General features: G+C 42.6%; 1 protein-coding gene across 4 annotated transcripts in view; it reads right to left on the reverse strand.

Annotated features, from left to right (window-relative positions):
• Positions 1-22,914, reverse strand: part of LOC146833312 (pentraxin fusion protein-like) — a 213,326-nt gene that overhangs the window by 122,691 nt on the left and 67,721 nt on the right. For all 4 annotated transcript variants that reach the window (XM_085601030.1, XM_085601028.1, XM_085601032.1 and 1 more), the window contains exons 8-11: positions 22,476-22,523; positions 19,047-19,326; positions 8,850-9,004; positions 8,137-8,184 (exon numbers count right to left, since the gene is read on the reverse strand). In XM_085601030.1, coding sequence (XP_085457156.1) covers positions 8,137-8,184; positions 8,850-9,004; positions 19,047-19,326; positions 22,476-22,523 — 531 coding nt within the window. The remainder of the gene's footprint in view (positions 1-8,136; positions 8,185-8,849; positions 9,005-19,046; positions 19,327-22,475; positions 22,524-22,914) is intronic.

Raw genomic sequence — 22,914 nt, forward strand, 5'->3', positions numbered from 1 at the left:
GAGTATTCTCAACCGCGCGTTCCTGTAGGCCCTAATCAATGTTCATATTTTTAGCACCAGAGGTAGAGGTGGTCGACAAGCTCCTAGGGGTAGGGGACGCGGGAGTGGTCCCCAGAACGCGCGTCCTCTTCCATCTCAAAATACGATTAATAGTTTTCGATCAGCAAGCAAATGCAACTGGTAGGACAGCTCAGTACTATAACAATGACTATTATACAGAAGATGAAAATGTAGAAAGTAATGATTACTAGGATAGCCGCAGACAAAGAGAGGGAGTTGTTTCAGTGCCAGTGGATCAGAGTGGACCGTATGTCAAGGTGACTACAGCGGGTGTGACAGAACCTTTTCTGTTGGATACTGGTGCTGCAAAAAGTTCAATTATGCATTCAAAACTCCCTGGCGCACCTTTGTCCGGCGACATGAATGTTTCAATAGGTTTTTCTGGCACCCCGGTTAGGAACCCAATCTCTAGTCCTATGCCCCTTTCTGTTGGACCTTATGAACTGAAAACACCCCTTATCCTAACGACAGGTTGTGGTGAGAGCCTGTTAGGATTAGATTTATTAAAGAGATTACATGCAACACTATATTGTTCCCCCTCGGGAGTACAACTTACACTTGGTAGGGAAGTGGTTTCTCCAATGTATTTATCAAGGAATGAACTGCCGGCTGAATTGTCATCACTTCCAGATGCTCTTTGGGCTTCTGGTCTTAATGATGTGGGCCTTTTGGAAATACCGCCATACGTGGTAACTTTGAAAGCCAATGTTAAATTGCCACGCATTCCCCAGTACAAGATCTCTAATGAGGGCGAAAAAGCGCTGCTAGCGATTATCCATGATCTGATTGAAAAGGATATAATTGAAGAGACAAGAGGTAACGTTTGCAATAGCCCTGTTTTGCCTGTTTTAAAACGTACTGACCCCTCACAGCCACCTGTTTACAGATTTGTGATCGATCTTAGAGAGGTAAATAAGATTGTTGTGCCACAGTTTCCAGTTGTCCCTGATATAACTGCTTTGTTAACTATGATTCCAGCATCCGCTGCTTGGTTCTCAGTGATTGATTTAAAGAATGCTTTCTTTAGCATCCCAATTGCAGAGGAAAGCAGGGACATTTTTGGCTTCAGTTTAGGAGGTCGTAGCTTCCGTTTTAAATGCGCTCCTCAAGGCTACTGTGAAAGCCCATCAATATACAGCCAAGCTTTAAAAGCACAGCTTGATTCAATTGTTTTACCTAGTGGTGCCACCCTTATCCAGTATGTTGACGATTTACTAATCGCTGCGGATACTGAGGAGATTTGTAAAGAAGCTACGGTGTCATTGTTGCGTCATTTGTCTGCCTTCCATCACAAAGTGTCTCTCTCAAAACTGCAATATTGTCGACAAGAAGTGACCTACTTAGGTCATCTCTTTTCGAAGGAGGGAAGGAAACTGACCCCAGAAAGAATTCAGGCCATCGCAAAATTGAGCGTGCCAAGAACACAGAGAGAAGTGCGTGCTTTCTTGGGTATTACTTCCTACTGTAGGCAGTGGATCCCGAGTTTTTATATGCTGGCAAAACCTCTAATAGCATTGACATGTAAAGATACACCGAATCTCGTCTCATGGTCTGAAGAGTGTCAGAAAAGTTTTTCTGAATTGCGTGAGGCATTATGTTCAGCTCCTGTGTTGGGCACTCCCGATTACAGCAAGCCTTTTACATTGTATGTTCACGAGAAAGAAGGTTGTGCATTGTCAGTGTTGACACAGTCTTTTGGAGACAAACAGCGCCCATGCGCGTATTTTTCATCGACTTTGGATCCGGTAGCCAAAGCATTGCCAAGTTGTTTGAGAGCCACAGCGGCAGCAGCTGTGTCTATTCGACAGTCTGCTGGACTAGTGATGAATAACACATTGATTGTAATGGTTCCACATGCTGTGGACACATTGTTAAACCGGACCAAGACACAGCACTTAACTAGTGCTCGACTGTCAGGGTATGAATTGACACTGTTGGCAAACCATATACACATAAAGAGATGCAACACGTTGAATCCAGCTACATTATTGCCGATTCCAGCAGACATAGATGAGATTGAGCGGCATGATTGTCTGTTCAGAACAGATGAACAGACGAAAGGGAGAGTGGATCTTAAAGATACTCCCCTAACTGAGTGTGATGGTACCTTATGGGTGGATGGTTCGTGCTTCAAGCTTCCGAATGGTGATACGACTGCTGCATATGCTATCACGACTTTGTACACGATTGTTGAGACTGCACGCATACCACATAATTCGCTCAAGCAGCAGAATTAATTGCCCTTACAAGAGCATGCGTGTTGTCTGAAGGAATGAAAGTGAACATATATACTGACAGTCAGTACGCCTTTGGCGTGGACCATAGTTTTGGGCGCTTGTGGAAAGAACGTGGGTTCCTGACTTCGCATGGAGCTAAAATTTAGAATGGTCAGTTGGTGAATGATCTCCTTGAGTCACTGACCTTACCGTTACAAGTTGCGATTATGAAATGCAGTGCGCACAAGAAGGTCACTGATGATGTTGGTCGTGGTAATGCATTTGCTGACGAAATCGCGAAAGAAACAGCAAAAGATGTGAAGACTCGAATGTATGTTGCAGGCCCTGCAAGATGGGTTGGTGATGTTGGAATGTGTGAAGACACGATAGAGAGCGTGAAGTCCCTTCAAGCTGAAGCCACAGAGAAGGAATTGAGTATGTGGAGAGAAAGTAAGGGTAAATTGGATGAGAATGGTTGTTGGGTTGATTTGTCAGAACATCAGCGTTGGTTGTTACCCGATGCGTATGTGCTTGCAGTGGTGACAATGGCTCATGGAATGGCCCATATTAGTGTAAAAGGGATTTGCAAGCTGTTGGCACAGGTATGGCAAAACGCTGGAATTCCCAAATGTGCAGAGAATGTGGTCAAGAATTGCATGGTGTGTCTGAAATACAATCCTGGTAGGGGAACCCCAACTCCAGCTGGTCATTTTGCACCTCCAACGTATCCGTTCAAGGTTTTGCAGCTAGATTTCATTCACATGGAAAGGTGCAACAATTTAAAATATGTACTCGTTGTTGTCTGTGCCTTCTCAAAGTGGATAGAAGCATACCCTTTAAAAGACAATACTGCCTTGTCCACAGCTAAAGCCCTTGTCAAAGAATTTTTCCCTAGGTTTGGAATGCCGAGAATGGTCTGGAGTGATAATGGGAGTGAATTTGTGGGTCAAGTGATGAAAGAAGTATGTGAGGGACTAGGCATTAAACAGAAGTTCCACGCTGCAAATCACCCCCAATCAGCTGGGCTAGTAGAGTGCTACAATGGCACTCTGAAACTTAAATTGGCCAAAATCCAGGCGAGCTCCGGTCTTAAATGGCCTGACGCTCTGCCTTTAGCACTCCTATCAACAAGAATGACTGTGCATTCACGAGTGGGACTTAGTCCCTATGAGATCATTTTTGGCCGGCCAGCCAACATATGGGGTGTGCCAAGACCGACAAAATTCAGTGAAATCGAACATCCAATACTGCTTGGCTATCTGTATGAATTGACGGCTAAATTGCGTGTTTTACACCAACAGGTGCACGATACTCTGCCCCAGGCCTCTGAAGCTCCAGGACACCCTATCGACCCTGGCTCGTGGGTGCTTATAAAACCTTTTCAACGAAAAAACAACGATGAGCCCCGTTGGATCGGCCCTCACCTCGTGCTTCTATCGACAAGATCAGCGGTTCGAGTGAGAGGGAAAAAGAATTGGATACACGGCGCCCACTGTAAACGGATCCCTTTGCCTCTACCATATGACCGGTGGATCCAGGAGGGTATCGCTGATTCTGAAACTGACACTGTCCCCCGTTTTGTGCCATTTAGTGATGCACGTGTAAAGGGAACGACTTCAGAACGAGAAAGCGACGATATTTTGCAGGAAGCTGTGCCACCGTCAATTCGAATAGACACCACAGAGCCTGAACTCTTGTTTCAAGATCAGACAGTACCTGGCCGAATTCGCTATAACTTGAGGCCGAGGCCTATGGACAAATAAAAATTCCCTTCCCTTACTATTTTTTTTGTGATATTACAGCTCTCCCATCTGAAGGACTTTTTGATTTTGTTTTTCGAACCACCATCCGGGTTCAGCTGCAGGGTCGCGGTGCCAAGACTTCGGGGTACATAGGCCGAAGACGTTAGGTCAACGGTTCTGGTTGGTCTGGGGCGTTCCCTGGACTGACAGGCGTACTCCTTAGCAGAAGATACTCACCCGCCGCGAGCGGCACGATTAGAGGATGGAGTTTTTCAAGATGGAGAGACCCGCTGAGGAAATGAACTTTAAGACGAAAATATGTAAAATAATGAAGAACAAACGTTTTGTATTATTATGTCTGTTTATACTATTTAGTATGATGGTGTTTACTGTAGGTTATGTATTCTTCTCCTCTCAAGTGCCATTTGCACCCACTGTACAGCCTATACCTCCTCCTACTGTCTCCTTGCACTCTTTCCACCCTCTGCCTGAACACGAACAAGCTAGACGGTCTGAGTTTGTAAATAACTCGTTTATTCAACTCCTGCACCAGCACCAACTAGTCATGAATACAACCAATTGCTGGGTGTGTGGTTTAATGCCACATACCATTAATAAGGGTATCCCATATCTAGTGCTGCCGTTTAGCTATAATGGATCGTCATGGGCATTCCAGACTATGTTTCTTTTTGCATTATATGCCTACTCCCGCGACAACCGCGTTCCATCAGACCTAGCACAAACAATAAGGCCTTAATGAAAGGAGTCGCTGATATGAGCAGAGATATCGACGCATACTCATCTATTCCCAAGGATGAATTGCGAGCTTATGTAGGTTGGAACGCGACGGGGTATAGCATTAGTCTGGGCGAAAAGCAGCGAAAAATTTCATCCCCAATTTGGGTCGTACCCCACATAGGTCGGTTCTGTTTACAAGGTAATGGTCAGAATCCAAGAGCTCAACAGGGGAAAAGTGACTGTACTGAAACATACACTTTTCCATCACAATTTTCCCCTGCGTTTTTGGCTGCCAAGGGTACATATTTTGTCTGCAATGACCGAGCATATACATGGTTGCCCCCTGATTTCTCGGGCACGTGTTATATTGCAAATTTGCTACCGCCAACATTTACTGCTGCCTCTGATTATCACAAGACTAGAGTTGTGAGAGGCGTGATTAGTCAGGAGGATACTGCCGGTCAGGAAGCAGGAGACTTCTTCTTGGGTATCCTGCCATTTTGGGGACCGATGGTCAATAGTAGGAAGCTGAGACAACTGACTCGTGTGGTTGAATCCACTGTTAATGTAACGGCTGGTGCCCTTGGTAATTTGACGGCTGAGCTCCAAGCGGATCGCCTCATGACTTTGCAGAACCGTATGGTTCTAGACGTCATACTTGCAGACCGTGGTGGGGTATGTAGGGTCATCCAATCTAGCTGTTGCATTTTCCTGCCAGATAACGCTCCAACAGTTTATCAAGCCATCTCCAAACTGCATAAAATATCCGAATCTATACACGTGGATAAAGGAGATTGTTCATTGATAGGGTGGTTCTGGGAACTGATATCTGCCTGGGGATGGAAAATTTTGATGGTCATTGGTATGATCTTAGCCATTCTTTTCCTGTTCTGTCTGTGTATACAGTGCGCTCCTGCGATATGTGGCCTCTGTGCTACATCGTGTATAAGGAAACCTGTATCAAGGGACAAGCTAAGCAATAGGATGATGCTACAGCAACATCTCCATGACCTTATGAATATAGACCTGGACTCGGATTAATATGAGTATAGTTATTGCCTATGTAAGGGCAAAAGGAGGGTCTGTGGTACTTTAAATTTTGGGACCGCGTAGGAGGCATGGCCCTACCCTGCCTATTACGGTATCAGCGAACCGCGAATGGCCAATGCAGTATGTACAAGTGTTTTGCCTAACGTTTCATCGATAAATTCACTTTGTATACGATATTACACATTGACTTCGTGGGTTCCATTCTGGAGCGGTAGCCATCTTATGGTTGCCCTCACATAGGCTGCACATTAAGGACATGCACAGGCCTTCAGAACACATGTGCCTTCTATTTGACTTCTCTGTGACCTGTGCAATTTGGCTCCACCGCCCCAGGTCAGTCCGGTCTCACGAGCTCCCCGTCCTACGGCCACCTGTGATTAGCATCAGGGTTTGACACACCATAAAGCCTTTTCATCCCACACAAGCCTCCGGCTAATCTCTTTCACACCTGACTCTTCCTGCTTTATGGCTTGTTTTACCAACAGGAGGTGCCCGTGTTTATTGGGGTCTGCTGATATCTGATGAGGGATCTGAGCCTCGCTGGGTAAATAATTGTGGGCTGGCTGAACTGGAATGTGGGATGGTCATCATGACTCTGCCCTTTCATTTGTAATGAATACACATGAATGACCATATCATAAAACGAGGAATGTGTGCCTGAAGCATGATATTTTGTATATAAGGAGAAGCCCGTTTTTTGTAAGGTTGAGCAGTCTCCTAAGAACATACCCATGTGTACTTCTAGGATTGCTGTTACTGGCTGCAGTCAATAATAAAACGATCTTTGACGCCACCGCAAGACTCTGTGTTTCTGTGGTCCAAGACAGGAAGAACTCGAAGTCACAGGGTGCTACCCCTGGCACCGCTGGGTTCCTAAAATCCCCAGTACTTCAGTCGGCCCCAAGGCAATAGAGGCACCGGCGGTGGTGATCCGTGACCGACATCAGTCGGTGACAGGCGTCACAAGGTTTGAAGCCAGGCATCCCTACCGGCACCAGAGTCGAGGTCGACTGGAAATGGAACCAAAAGAGTAAAAAAAAGTTTAGTCAAAAAGTGACTTAAAGGGTATGCTCTTCCCGGATCGGCGCTTACTGGCGCGGAAAAAAGAAGAACTGACGTCAGCGCGAGGGCGGCGTCTAAGTACTCCGACGACGTCATCCCGGCAATCCCGACGACGGACGAGGAGCCGCAGATGACGCCTAGTGACGCGAAAGGGTATTGCTGACGAAAAATCTTTCCGGATCCAGTCTGACGCCTGGGGATATTCTAAGGTGAGGAATCTAACTAACGTGTTTCTTTCAGATAACCTGACTACTGTCATAAAACTGTTAAATCCTTTCATCTACTTTAGAACAGCTCGAGCATCTAATTTCGATTCTACAGTGTATAAACCATAGCAAATATTGGTAAAGCCAATAAGATTTGGCTTTGCCAATGCAGTTTGCAGGTGATGGTATTTGTTAAAGCTGTGCAGCTTCAGGGTTAAAAAGATAGTTTAATAAAGCAATCCTGTGACGGCTCATCGGTCGCATCATTCTGCAGGCACACTCATGCGCCATTTTCCTTTTTTTATTTTTTATTTAATGAACCAAGATGGAGGACACTACTCGGACACAGGATGGAGGGAAAAGCACACAATGGAAATAGCATGAAGTGCAGGGGGGGAGCCCATGAGAGAGTACAAGTAGTCCACGAGAGCAACGCTTAGCATGGGGGAATTGGAGTTTGAGGGGAAAGCAAGAGGGCGAGCAGCACATGAGGGAAGAGCTATTTGGCTGGTGGAGAAGCACAAGAGAGAACTTTAAAACACATGTACTTCTAATGGAGTGTTTAACCAAAAAGAAAAATGTAGCAGTAGAAGGGTACAAGTCAGCCAGTCAAATAGGTGGTAAATAAGCTATGTTTCAGGTTAGGGACAAACACAAGAAGAGGGAAGGCAAGCCATTAAATAAGAAGCAAGAAAATGTGAGTGACTGTAAACCCAGCCAATGATAAGCAGTGGGCGAGCTGTTAGTCCACTGTAAATTTACAATTGGTCTTTTGCAGCCAGGCAGCTTGTGCTGTCTGGTAGACAAGTCCTAAAACAATCTTCGGACTGCATCATGTATTTGCCAACTTGTTTCAACCTGCCCTAAAAAAAAACACATATGAGAGAGAGATCAATGAGGCTTCAGAGGCCACTGTGAGTGATGAATGTTTGGATAGCGCTACTTCACAAACTATTGCTAAACACCGTGTGCTTGCACAAATTAGTGTGATCCAGTTACTAGTGTCACTTCCTGTAGAACACAGGCTCTTTCTGAAATGCATAAAATAGTGAAACAATTTACCTCCGTGTGGCATCTTTTCTGGGCTCAAGTTTCTGTTTCCGTCCCCACCTGCATTAAAAAAGAAAACCAAAATTAATAAACCATTTTGGAAAAATCCCCTGGCTTCTTGGATTACCAAGCAACAGCACAGTTTATTTTCTTTTTTAATGGGGTTAGAATGTATGTGAAATTTGACAAAATTTTCTTAAATGAATCCAAATTGAGTGAGTCCAACTACAGAGCTTTATGTATACATCACAGGAACAGGTTTCCAGGCTGGACCTTACTATGTGGCGGTCAGTCTCTTCCCCTCAAATCTCAAACTTCTCACTCCTTTCTACAACCAACAGCAGCCAGCCTTTGCGGCAGAAAGATAAACCACAGGCTCGATAAAGGACCACAGTCAATGCCATGCTGGAACCGGACATTAGGAGCCGCCACTGCGCCAGCTTCTGCCCCTTCACAAGCTCAACCAATGCCTTAGTGTGGCTAGTCAAAAGGAGTCACTGCTTTGCAATTGTCTATTCCCTGCAGCATCTCTGCCAGTGCCTTACCTTGACTGGACACAGGGCGTGTCAATGCTATACTCATATCCCTGCACCAGACCCATCAACAAGCTTGGCTTTATTGCCAGATTTCACTCTGGAGGGATACAGATTAGGGACACAGCACAAGAATGAGGGAAACAGCCAGGACTGGAGCAGCACCCTTCTGGGAGAGTATCATATACTCACTGGGAGTGTTTTCCGGCACACCGAACACCTGCACCTCGCAGAGTACCAGGACCGCCTCTCGCCCTGGAATGAAGACTGTCACATAGCGCCCTATCATTTCCCCACAGTCAAAGGATAGGGTGTCTCCACGAGTCACAGAGATGATTGATCCACAGCTGCAAATGAGAACGAGATCCAAGTGAGAATGCCCTCATTGGGAGACTAGTTCCCAACTCCACAATCAAAAGTCAATTGATTGCCATCTGGCCAACTCTTCATAGAAAATTTCATCCAACTTGGTGTAATGTTCTTGTGGGTGCCAGCTTTGATTGTTGCACTGTGAGCAAAATTGAAGAATTTGGCTATCTTCTTAGAAATGATTGGAAAGATCCGTGTTCCACCCTCTGCCAATTTTGATCCAAAGAGGAGGTAATTGAATAGATTATGGCTCAAAATCCCAATAGATCTGTGTGTCCCCGCCCATCGGCCGTCCTCAAAGAATGAGGGGCGTCGCCAACTTGCACTCAATAGTAACTTATAAATGAATAATTCCAATGTTCATAAAATTCTTCTCAAATTTCTTTATTGTATTGTCACTTTTTCTCCATTTATTCCGTTTACTATTTATTCATGACAATAATTTCCTCTTAATTACATGTGTCTTTACATATGTCCATATGCCCAATGCATTTCGGACTTTTGCCCTTCATCAGGGACTTTTTTCTGAAAAATAGAAGAAACTCGAGCTTAGTACTGAGAGTAGCGTTTTTGGAAAACGAGGCAGCGTCTGTGAGGCCTACACAAATAACATGACTACATTTGTCCTTCACTGGGAACCAAACACCCAATTGTAGCGCCTGACTCTCAGAGGGTAGCGTTGCAGAGCAGTCTGAGGCTTACTCAAGGGAGGTGGTGTGGGTTAGTAATCGCCATTTGCAGGTGCACAAAAATAACACTCAATAATTGATTGTTCAGTCTGTACTTTGCTTTATAAAAGTAAGAGTACATTTATTAAACACACACACCACTCAATACTATGCACCAATTTACAAATATACATAAGCTGTTGGAATTACTTTGTGACATTGCATAACATCTCCACCCCTCCCGCAGGGGGGGTGGGGTCTAGTACCACCACTCCCATGTATGCACATCAACTTGCCCCCAATGCAGTTAGTTGAACATAACCTGGAGCGAGGGCCCTGCACACTGGCACCATCCCAGTGGCGACCCACCCCATTACTTCAACAAGCATTAAAAAGGGGTAAACCTGCCTTGGTGACACATGACCCTGACTGAGCATCTCCTACTGACCATAAAGTATGCACCTCTATATCTTAAGGGCTAGCAGTCTGGGGTCTTCACCTAAGCGCAGCAGCAAGAATCCATGTTTACGCACACTTTAGAATGACAGTACTCATCACCTTGGTTGATCATTTGAATGCATTGCAATTACAGCCCCTAAGGGCATCACAGATGAAATCAAAGGATTGCGCATAAACAGCCAGACACCCTAGCAGGACTGTCTGGCAACATAGCCCCACTTGGCTTATGACATCTCCTTACACATGTGACTTACAGTCCCTTCAAAAGAAGTACTCCTGGCAACTACACTTCTCCTGCAGTGCGCCTCTGCACTTTAAAAGGAATCACAGGTAAAAGCATGGGATTACGTAAATACAGCCAGACCCCCTAGCAGGAAGGTCCAGCAACATAACTCCATTTAGCTTAACATCACCTTACACATGTGACTTACAGTCCCTTCAAAAGAAGTACTCCCGGCAACTACACTTCTCCTGCAGTGCGCCTCGTCACTTTAAACAGAATCACAGGTAAAAGCATGGGATTACGTAAATACAGCCAGACCCCCTAGCAGGAAGGTCCAGCAACATAACTCCATTTAGCTTAACATCACCTTACACAGGTACTTCACTTTACACATGTGACTTTCAGTCCACCTAAAAAGAAATAACCAATAGTAAATGCATTTCGGGGCAATTACACCACTTCACCTCCAGGGGATGCCCTTCTCCAGACATCCCCAACTCAGCCCTTCACTCCATGATGCACTTCATAGTACACCCTCAGCTGTAGAACATAAGTTCCAGCCTAGAAGGTGTTAAAGGCTGGCTGAGCCCTTGAGGGGTTATTCTTTCAGATGCCCCGTGAAACTTAGGGGTGGACTGTTCTTCTTTAGGCCGAGGGAGACTGCGGTGCTTCTGCAGCCCCCCTGCACCCCTTTTCACACATGAGGGTGACCCCCTCCTCTGGGGGCCACCAGGCACCAAAATGGCAGATTTATTCGTGCTGGGGGGGGGGGGGGGGGAGACGGCGCTCCTCCAGCAGCACCCCCAGCACCTTTTCACAAGTGAGGGTGACCCCCCTCCTCTGGGGGCCACAAAGCGCCAAAACGGCAGATTTCCAAATGCCTGGTGAGGCATTATGGGGCGCTTCATGCTCCTCTTTACCAGCCCCAGCCACTGGGAACACTCTCCTCCGCCCTCAGGGTCTCTGATTCATCAGGGTGTTGTCTTCACTGGCTCCCTGCGCCAGTCTTTCACCAGGCTCTCCTTCTGGGCCTCTCTTCTCCCTGCGCAGAGGCCCCTGCTTCTGTGCACCAGTCCTGGGCTCTTCTTCTGGTGCTGATAGGGTCCTGGGGGCAGTCAGGGGGTCTCTCCTTCCAACTACCCATTGCGCCAGGCTCCTGCACCTTCACCCTCAGCAGACCACACACCAGAGAGACCTTCTCTTCCTGTGCAAGCACTTTTTAAAAGTTGAGTAGGGGGCTGGCAGGAAGTCTCTGTTGGTCCTATCAAACAGCGACACAGCACGTCCCTGCCCCTGCTCCCTCCTTCTTGTCCAGCCTCTGAGCTTGTTCAAAATGGCGTCGTCCAGGGTTTCTGCCACATGTCTCGGAAGCACCTTCCCCCCAAGCTGCCTTCCCTCCTTGGTGCAGCCTGGTTCCTGGCACCCAGCGACAGCGGTGGATGGATTGGCCTGTAGCCCCACCCATCTTCTCTTCGCGGAGAGGAGGCCCTCGCTTGTGGAAGAAAGGTTATCAATCCATCCAGCTGAGGTCAGCCCTCAGCCTGGGTCTGGTCATGGCTGGCTCAGAGAAATATGACAGTTCTGGATGACCCAAAAGCAGTACAAATATGATTTTGGACTCTGCAGAATACTTCTTTTCACATTTGCTACATTGGACTTAAGTGCGTGTCTGGAATTGAAGTTAATCTAGCCCCTAGCTCCACATTCCCATAGGGGAATAAGGAAGTGAAAACACAGTAAAACACACTGACTTTCCCTGGCATGTCTCTTCCATCCTGAGTTCACTGTGGGTGAGTCCCAACTTATGAGGCTCCCCAACAGTAAAAGCTCAACAATAAGGTGCTCAAAAAGCGAAAAATTCGGGCTGCCCACAGTGTCAGAACCACCTTCTAACAAGCGTACGTACCAAAGTTCGTATATAAGTTTTGGTAGTATATTTACTTCAAGTGCAATCCATTGTGTGAAAAACCGGGTGAAAAATTCACGAGTGATAAATGCTGTCATCCGTGTTAAGTTGATGGTGAACGATTAGTCCACATGCGAGTATTATGATGCCAAATTTAGTGAAAGCTTTGTTAAAGTGTACGTGAAGTAATAGGATATTACTACTTCTTGTCGGTCTCATGCGAATATCAATCTGAAATAAGGTGATAATAACCATGTGTTTAGCGTGGTGTAACCGAGTTTGCGAGAGTGATATAGATCAATCTTACGTATGTAAGTCATGCCTGAATTTAATTTGTTAGTGCGATAAATCTAGATATTTGAACATGCAAGTTTATTCAAACGGTGATCTCGGCGGTGTCCTGTCCCGCGTCTTTTTTGTGAATCTTAAGTCTGGATGTTGATTAATAATGAGCGTTAAAAACATTTGTGACCATGCAAACTTACTGAAACTATGTTGCTGACAATGTTATTCTGCGTATTTGTAGTTTTCAAAAATTTGCTGAAAATGTAATAGGATCGTTAACTCTACGCGAGCAGGATATTAGAAAGTAAAAAATAGTGCCGTTGAGAATCTGAATTACCCGTGATTTTAGTAGTGTTCAGACGACTGTTCACGGTGCTGTTAGTTACGTGCTAATTTGTTAGTACCACACCGTATTTTGAAATGTGTTTCACCCGGAAGTGCGTACACTTCCGTGGGACTGAAAGACTACCACTTTAATCGACATGGGTGACGCCGGATGTTAGAGTGAGTTCTGCCCGGAAGTGAATGGACTTCTGTATAATTAAAGTCAACGCTACAGACAAAGGAATTATCACGAATGAAGACAAGACTCACCTCATCAAAAACAACCCGTCTATACCTTATATATACATGATTCCGAAAATACATAAACATTCCACCAAGCCACTATTCAGACACATCGTATTAACTATAAATTTATTACATGAGCCCATCGGCAAATATCTGGACAAACATCTTCAGTCCCTTGTACAAAACATGTCCACTTACATAAGAGATACTACACATTTTTTGAACATCTTGGAATCAGTAAAGACAAATTTAACTTCAGATACCATATTATGCACCATTGATGGCAAAGCATTATATACCTCGATCCCGCATAATCAGGGCATCTTTGTGATGGAATCATTCTTAATTAATTCAGAAAAGGATGAAAATGTAAAAGTGTTTTTGATGGAATTGTTACATTTTACTTTGTTCCAAAGCTACTTTAAATGGCAAAATGATTTTTACATTCAATCTTCAGGGACATCAATGGGCAACTGTGCCGCGCCAGCATATGTTAATCTGTTTATGCACATATGTGAATTGGACCACATACTCAACCAAAAAGAATGGATTGAAAATCTCATCAAATATAAAAGATATATCAATGACGTAGTTGTGCTAAGGAAGGGGACACATCTAGAGGTATCAGAAGCAATTGAGAAACTGAACACAGTGGATGAAAGAATTGGAATCACATCCATGATAAGTAAAGAGCAAATCACTTTTCTAGACACTCTCATTATCAATAAAGATGGACAATTGATTAGCAGCGTGTACACCAAACCCACTGACCGAAATAATCTACTTCACTACCACAGTTTTCATCAACCTTCTCTATAAAAAAACATCTACCACACTCGTAATTACTCAGGTTAAAAAGAATTTTGTCAAACGACAACTTATACAACGAAAGTATGACCACCACTATCCATAAATTCTGAGAGCGGGGTTACCCTGAACCCATATTACAAGAGGCCATTAAGAAAGTTGAAAATAAGACACGTGAAAGTCTACTAAAATGTACATATCTTGAAGATAATGAAAACAGAACCGGTTTTGTGTCCACATTTTCCACCCGAAGTCATAAAATTAAGAACACCATATTGAAGCAGTGGCCTATGTTGAGAACAGAACCGGGCTTCAAAAGCATCTTTGAACATCATCCAAGATTTGCGTATTTACGGACGAGAAACCTCAAACAAATATTAGTCAAAACTATTGACAAAAGAGAACAAAACATTTGTGGGACAGCCCCTTGTATGAACTGTGGGAGCTGTAATTCCATCATCAAAGGCAATACTACACGACATCCCACCCGAGGAACCATCATCAAATTAAGAGTGACAGCCACATGTAAGAGTCATAATGTTATATACATGCTAAAATGCCCATGCGGCTTGGCGTACTTGGGTAAAACCGAGCGCAAAATCAGGATACGCCTAAATGAACACACAAGCAATATATGAACTACGAATCCCAAGTCTACGGTAGCCGCACATTTTAATTTACTTTATCACAACTCTAGGAAAAACTCAGAGCTGGCTGGCAGAAAACCATCTAAAACTGAATGCTCTCAAAACCAAATTCCTCCAAATCGCTCCTCCCTCTCAAGTACCCAGAATGCAAGAATTGATCAAACACCTTACTGCACTCAACTGCCAACCTCTCATCGTTGACTCAGCGAAATTGCTGGGAATCACACTGGACAGAAACCTCAATATGAAAACACACCTCAGCAACGCAACAAAAGGAGCAAACTTTCAGATAAATACTCTGAGAAAACTGAAACTTTTCCTGCCAGAAGAGGACTTCAAACTGGCAGTACAAGCTCTAGTCATCCCAAGAATTGACTACGGGATTGTCTCTCTCTGTGGCCTGCCCAGAGCTGCTACGACCCCTCTAAGAGCCTCAACCAACGCTGCAGCAAGACTTATCACTGGCTCCAAAAGAAGCTCCCACATATCCCCTGAACTAAAATCCCTTAATTGGCTACCTTTTGAAGCTAGAATACATCTGAAAATAGCATGCATGACGCATAAAGCCATTCACCACAACACACCTAGCTATTTGGTACAGAAACTGGCGTCCTCGTGTGGGGTCAGATCTTCAAGAAGTGCTAAAAACCTTCTACTGAAACCGCAAAGATTCAACAAGAAGGAAACATATACCCAAACCTTTTCAGGGATGGCACCCAGAATATGGAATGCTCTACCCCCAGAAACCAGACTTAATCTCTCTACGGCATCTTTTAAAAAAGAAGTGAAAGCGCTTCTCATGGCTAAACTCACTTGAGCATAGACTACTGTTATATTGCTACCCAACGTATCTTCTACATAGAACCTTTTATTGTCTATTGTCCAGCCAGATTTCCTGGATACTGTATCTATATTTTGCTTGTTATACATTAAATGTTTTGTTATGTACCCTATACCGATGTATCTATGTTAAGAATTTTATACTATCATTGACCAGCATTGAACCTTATGTTATTTTCTTTGTATGTATGTAACTATGACACCTACCCTGTAAAGCGCTCTGATACCCGCAAGGGTCTGGTTCGCGCTATATAAAACATTCAAATAAATCAATAAATCACAACGTTAGCCAACTCAGATTCTTGATCCTCGAACAAGTTCCCATCAAACAGGGAAGAGACAATACACAGTTTCTATTACAAAGAGAGATATATTGGATTAATTTTTTAGACACTGTGAATCCGAAAGGCTTGAATGAACGGATGGATTTAACCTGCTTTATATAATTGAATCCGATTTATTTCAAGCTATCATCGAATTTCTTGAATTCTCAAAACATATATAAAATGTATAAGGCGCCATGCCACATGATGTATATCTATCACGTATTTTTGTGAATTTTCATGTTCTATGTTTGACTATTTTTATAGATATCAAGTTTAATTTCTAACATAATTACATTTTTTACCCTGTTCCGTTGTACTTGTTAGATCTTTACACCACATGTAATCACCAGTGCTTTAAGTACCTAGAATGCTCCAATTGTATATACAGGGTTGCGATGAAAGATTACGTTTGTATAGATCGTATACCGACATTGTCACGTTATCAATCATTTGTAGAAGCATTCTTTATTAATAGTAATTTTGAACAATCACGTAACGTTTGCGGTGTTTTTTCGTCATCCGTATCTATAATTGTTGTCGTTTTAAAAAAAATTATACAGAAGTCCATTCACTTCAGGGCGGAACTCACTCTAACATCACACGGAAGTGTAGGCAATTCTGGGTGAAACACATTTCAAAATACGGTGTGGTACTAGCAAATCAGCACCTAATTGCACCACGAACAGTCGTCTGAATGCTACTAAAAGCACGGGTAAGTCAGATTCTCAACGGCCCTATTTTTTGCTTTCTATTATCATGCTCGAGTTAACGATCCTATTACATTTTCAGCTATTTTTCTAAAACTACAAATACGCTGAAAAACATTGTCGGCAACATAGTTTGAGTAAGTTTGCATGGTCACAAATTTTTTTTAACACTCATTTTTTTTTTTTAAACTATGTTTATTAATAAGAAAGTGCATTGGTACAAGTGAGTTACATTCGTATTAACATGTCCACTGAAGAAAAGACATTGGCAGCAACACATTACATACAGGTAGCAAAAACTACAGCCGTTAGCTTAACGCTCATTATTAATCAATATCCAGACTGGAGATTCACAAAAAAGACGCGGGATGACACCGCCGAGATCACCGTTTGAGTAAACTTGCATGTCCACACATCTAGATGTATCCCACTAACTAATTAAATTCAGGCATGACTTACATATGTAAGATTGATCTATATCACTCTTGCAAACCCAGTTACACCACATTAAACGCATGGTTATTATCACCTTATTTCAGATAGAAAATTCGCATGAGACCGACGAGAAGTAGTAATATCCTATACCTTCACATACACTTTAACAAAGATTTCTCTAAATTTGGCATCATAACACTCGCATGTGGACTAATCGTTCACCATCAACTTAACATGGACAAGAGCATTTATCACTCGTGAATTTTTCACCCGGTTTTTCACCCAATGGATTGCATTTGAAGTAGATATACTCCCAATACTTCTATACGAACTTTGGTACGTACGTTACTCTCGGTACTGAGCTCGAGTTTCTTCTATTTTTCAGAATAAAGCCCCTGATTAAGGGCAAAAGCCCAAAATGCATTGGGCATATGGACATATGTAAAGACACATGTAATTAAGTGGAAATTACCATGAATGAATAATGAACGAAATAGATGGAGAAAAAGTGACAATACAATAAAGAAATTTGAGAAGAATTTTATGAACATTGTAATAATTCATTTACAAGTTACTATTGAGTGCAACTTGGAGACTCCCCTCATTCCTTGAGGACAGCGCTTTCAGTGTAAATCTTGGAATAACAGATTTATATGGTACTGTGTAATTTGTGTAGCATTTGATAGCTTTGACGAGGAAGCGGAGAATGTTTGATTTTTTGTTGAGTTACCCCCAACTGCATTGGTCTGTGTCAAGTAAAACAAAATAGAGCAAGCCTGCATTTCCTCATAATTTGGAATCCATTTTCTGGAATCAACATGGCTGTCACTTGCACAGGTATTCGATTTTCTAGATTAGGAAAATGTAGATTTTCCTAACTTTTCAGAAGAAATCAACAGACCTCCAAAGAAGTATACATCTGGTACTTAGCATTGCATTCATGAGCTTCATTCATTTGATATAACTCTGCAGTGACTAATCATATTAGCTATGTCGAGATTATTTAGTTATGTCTTTTCTGTAGGACTTTCATCCAATAGAATTTAAAGTGTATGAAATCTTTGGCCTTTTAATACCTGCCTTGTCCGCCTGTCAGTGCTGCCCTGTGTTCTTCCAATGTGTAATACTGTGATCTAGAATCTCAAGGTTCAACCTCATAGATTCTGCGCCTGTCTTGTACTAACCAAATCTCTTTCTTTGCCCTTAGAAAGACTTTAGAAATATTTGAGCTACAGAATGGGCAAATAACAGCGAATTACAAGAAGAACTTGTTACATTACGGAAAATTGTCATCTGAAAATATTTTTTGAAAAGCCATAGTAGATTTCCAATGGATAATTCTACCTTTTGATCTGCTCTTTTAGCCTCTTATTCCTGTTTTTTTAGTCTCCTATTTTTTGTAATTGTTTTTGCCTCTTATTCCAATTTTTCCAAGTTTGTTATATTTTCGGGTTACTCTGGAGATTGTTGTCCCTGGTAGATGCCCTTGTTGTTTTGATTGACCAAATCCAATTCAGTTTTTTTTATACTTTTTGTTCCTCTTATAGTTAGTTAAGTTCTTCATAGGTGAACTGAATTTCTCATTCTCTCTAAACTTGCTTGAAGCAAGATCCACACAAGTGTGTCATTGCTTTCCTGCTCCGATTTTCTGCTCGGTCTAATAGACAATGGAATTCACTGATACTGCAAAGGTGCCCAGAAACCACACTAAAGAGTATAATTGAGTGTAGCGGGCAGACTGCCAAATGAAATAGTATTTCTGTGCTTAAGAGAGGAAGTGATAGGGTCTGTGTGATAGCAGTCATGTGTCTGGGCAGACATTCATGAATTGATGAGCATTTTGGGTGGGTATGTATAATAGTATCTCCATTTATGTATAAAGGTAGGACTTTGTGTAATGTTGTCTTTGGGCCTGTGTTCTTTCTATAAAAACATATTCTTCTGAATGCATGATATACTGTGTATCGCTTAATACGATTGTGCAACTGCGCATATAGTGTTGTAGCAGGCCAAAGGCATGTAAAAAGTGTTACGACATCCATTAAGCTAAAGCTCTGATTAAAGTTGGTAGTTTCCATTATGTGCTATCAACTCACTTCTCCTTCCCACCCCCAAACCCATTATGATCCTGTACTCCAATATCATACCTGGGGTTCTTGCCTCGGCCACTGGCTGAGTTCCCCACTCGGATCTGAGCTCCAGCCAGTTGCTCTGTGCTGCAGTCTGCTGGGACGGTCACAGCCACAGAGAAGACTTTGTAGGGGGACATTAGGTCCACGGTCCACCAGGGCTCCATCTCATGCTGAGTGTGGGCACACCGGCCAGTTTCATTGGTGTTGGTTAATGAACCATCATTGGCCTGGTCAGGAGTCGCCGTCCCTAGGGTGCTGGACTGGTAGGCTTGCCCAGCCAGGGCTACATTCGGGGCTGAAAATGGGAAATAGAGACAAAAATCACTGAAGAATAAAGGTAACAATTTACAAACTATGCTGGACTGATCTGATAGAGAAGGCAACTGTTTGAGGTCTTCTTAGCCATGATGGCTGAGAGGGCCTAGGAATTACCTGAACGCAGGTTCAGAGGTTGGCAAAGCTCCCACTAAATATTCTAACCAACTTCTTGAAGGGAAAACGTTTTTGCTGTCAATGTAAGAAGAGGCAAAAGCTTCAGAACAACCTTTTTCATGGGTCAAAATCCTCTTGTCTATGAGAATCCTACCTCAATGCCATACATTATGGATGCTGTTAATGAGTACTCCAACATTTGGTTATGATTCTTGAAATAGTGAAAAGTACATTTCAGAATTGTTTTTGAAAACATTTGTAATTTAAAATTAATCATAATTTAAACTATGAGGCTGTATGGGATTATTAACTACCAAGTTATGAAAAGGAATTAAGACATTTGAAAACTTTAGAAATTCTGAACTTTATTAAAATAAGGCTAATTGCCGCTTCTAATCAATGTCTTGCTTTGCACCAGGAAGAAAATACCTTCGGCACATCAACTAAAATATTTGCCTTTTTTATTTTTGTTGGAAATTTGCTTTTTCTGCAGGGTGGCTCCAAATTTATTTTCCTTTTTGCTGGTCCTTGCTTTTCCTGGCTATAAAACTCTGCGGACGTTACCCCCTACTAATTAGTGGAAAATTGCTTGTGGTCCTCTTTTTAACATGATACAATTGGCATACCCTTAACTGGAATATTTAACATACCTTCCAGTCCCTAGTATATGGTGCCTACAGTGTACCAGGACATGTAAGGTAAATGTGACCAGTTGGCTGCAACTCCTCATTGTGCCACTCACTGCAGTGACAATGCAAACATGACTGTAGACCTACCATCACTTGGCTGGCTGCCCATATTTAAACGGCAAATTCGACTAGTCAAGATATCCCTTTTTTACAGGCCTAATACTCTCCTTTTAAATATTTATTCATCACCCCTAAGTAGGCCTTGTTGCCTATAGGGCAGAGTTCATGGAATTTAAAAGTAGAACATGTAAAAGTTTAATGTCCCAGAGCATGAACATGCTGGAAATACTTGTTTGTATTGATACCCAGGGTCAGGGGGTACACCTCCATAGCGAGCTGAAACTGAAATCACAGCCAAAAACTGGACATACGAGAATACACGTGTGCGCTGGAAACCTCAATTCATATCTAAAGTTCAATGTTAAACATATCCTTACTGGAAAAATGCCCTCAAAGCTATTTTCACTGCAACAGGGTTTCCATAGGAAAGATCAAATTGTTCCAAGGTCCTTTTCTACAGAGACCCTCGACTATCATTGGCACTTTGTGCTTTTTGGTTCTAATTTTTCTTAAAACTTTTTTTAAATTCACATTTCTGGTTTCCCTTATTGGATTTTTGTCATTTTGTTTCTTCTATTTTACTCTGCGTTTCAAATTCATTTTCCAATTTTTATTGTTTTACATTTCTACTTTATTACTGTTTTACTACTGTCAAAATACTTTACACATTGCCTCTAAGTTAAGCCTGTCGACTCTGTGCCATAGCTACCAGGGTGTTGACTGAAGTTTATTTAGAGACTTTAGTGGTTCACCCTGGCAACGATTGTGGTTATTATTTGAGGTGCGTGCCTAACTCCATCAACTAATAACCTAATTTCTTCCTATTCCTATAACATAAACCTCATTGCATGTCACACAAAATCCAGGGGTGAAGATGGTCAAATTGGTTATTGTCACTTTTGAGTAGGAAATTTGCGGACTCATCTGACTTTGTGTCTCCCTCATTGGTGAGTAACTTTCAAGACAAGATAAATTAACCCAAGCTGAAAGATTAAACTGTTGAATCTTTCAGCCATGGGTTAATTTACCTTGTCTTGAAAGTGGGCTATGCAGGGATCTCTTGAAGAGATGAGATGGGTTGAAAATGATGTAGATGGACATTTTCAGCAGGGCTGTGAAGAGGTCATCAAGAGACATTCTGACTCTTATGTCGATGCCCAAAGATCTTTGTTCAAGTAATCAAATTGTTTTCCAGAATCCAGCCACTAGATCACATGATAATGATCTGCTCATGAATATAAAACAGCCTCAAACTTCAAAACTATTTTTATATACAAGTAACTTTTCCCTTATTATTCAGAAGCTACTTGATGGTTCCTACATAAAGCCTAGCAAACCTTCTATCAAATTGGGGTTGAATAAGTATTTTGTTTTGAGTTTGAACCAGACTGGGATGCATTACCTCTGCCATTTGCTCCAAACCGGATTCTCAGGCGAAAGGATGATTTTTCTTTCAGAACCCTTATACACACGAATGAAGGCTTGCAGTTTCTTGTTTGACCCACTGGTTGTAGGCAATGCACTGAACAGAGGTGTACACAGTTTGTTTAGTAGATTTCTTCTAAGCCACTGCCTTCTTCCGTAGCTTTTGCTTGGAGATTTATGCCGCAATGTTTGTAAGCTACCTCACCAACCCAGAAAGCTTGGAATAGTTGTTACACTTGGATGAGTCTCTCTTCCAGCTTTAAACTGTTTCCACCCACCTTTGAACATTAGATGTCTATCAACCATATTTTACTCAGTGGTCCCTTGAACTCCTTTTATTAACTAATAATAAGATCATGGTGGGAAAACTGGTCGTGTTTCATAGAATACCATGTTGGTTGAGAATGTTTGCATTGGAAGTCTGTGAACCATTCTACTGCCAAAAAGAATCAAAGAACATTCAATCTTAAATGGGTCCTGGGAATATCAAAGATCATTCAGTCTAATATAGGGTCTTTGGAATCTCAAAGAACATTCAGTCTAATATAGGGTCCTTGGAATCTAAAGGAACATTCAGTCTGATATAGGGTCCATGGAATCTCAAAGAACATTCAGTCTAATATAGGGTCCTTCAAATCTCAAAGAACATTCAGTCTAATACAGGCTCCATGGAGTCTCAAAGAACAATCAGTCTAATCTAGGGTCCTTGGAAACTCAACACAGTATGTATCCCCAAGAGTGTGAAAACGTTTTGCAGCATCAGTAATTTAAGAGATGAGGACGGAAATGTGACCGGCGGCCACGTTTCCCAGCACCCCATACGCTAGCTTCTCCTCACCTGCATTGGAATGTTTCAAGAGTTTCTTCGCCTCTTCCACTATGCTACCTGTGAGAGACCAGGAGAAATAGAGAAAGAATCAGCAATTATCTGGGAGATAGCAAAACTAGTCAAGATTTGTGATCTGATGTAGGGACTGAAGTGAGAAAAGGAGAGAGAAAGGAAAATAAAGTAAGAAAATGCACCTTGCACTCAAATATTTCTAAAGCGTCTGATTACCGGAAGGTGTCCTGGTGCCACTCTGGGCAATGCAGATAGGTGGTTACCATATTGGTGCCATGGTTCAAACCTGCCTGCCAACAACATACAGCCACCTGTTCAGGCAGACAAGCCAACAGCCAGGAATTCAGAGGATATGATAAGAGTCACTTTGTAATCGGTATGTACTCTTACTCACTCCACCACTAACTCAACGTCCTTTACTCACCTGCATAATTGC

Source organism: Triturus cristatus, chromosome 4_2, assembly GCF_964204655.1.
Source record: "Triturus cristatus chromosome 4_2, aTriCri1.1, whole genome shotgun sequence".
NCBI classification, from domain to species: Eukaryota; Metazoa; Chordata; class Amphibia; order Caudata; family Salamandridae; genus Triturus; species Triturus cristatus.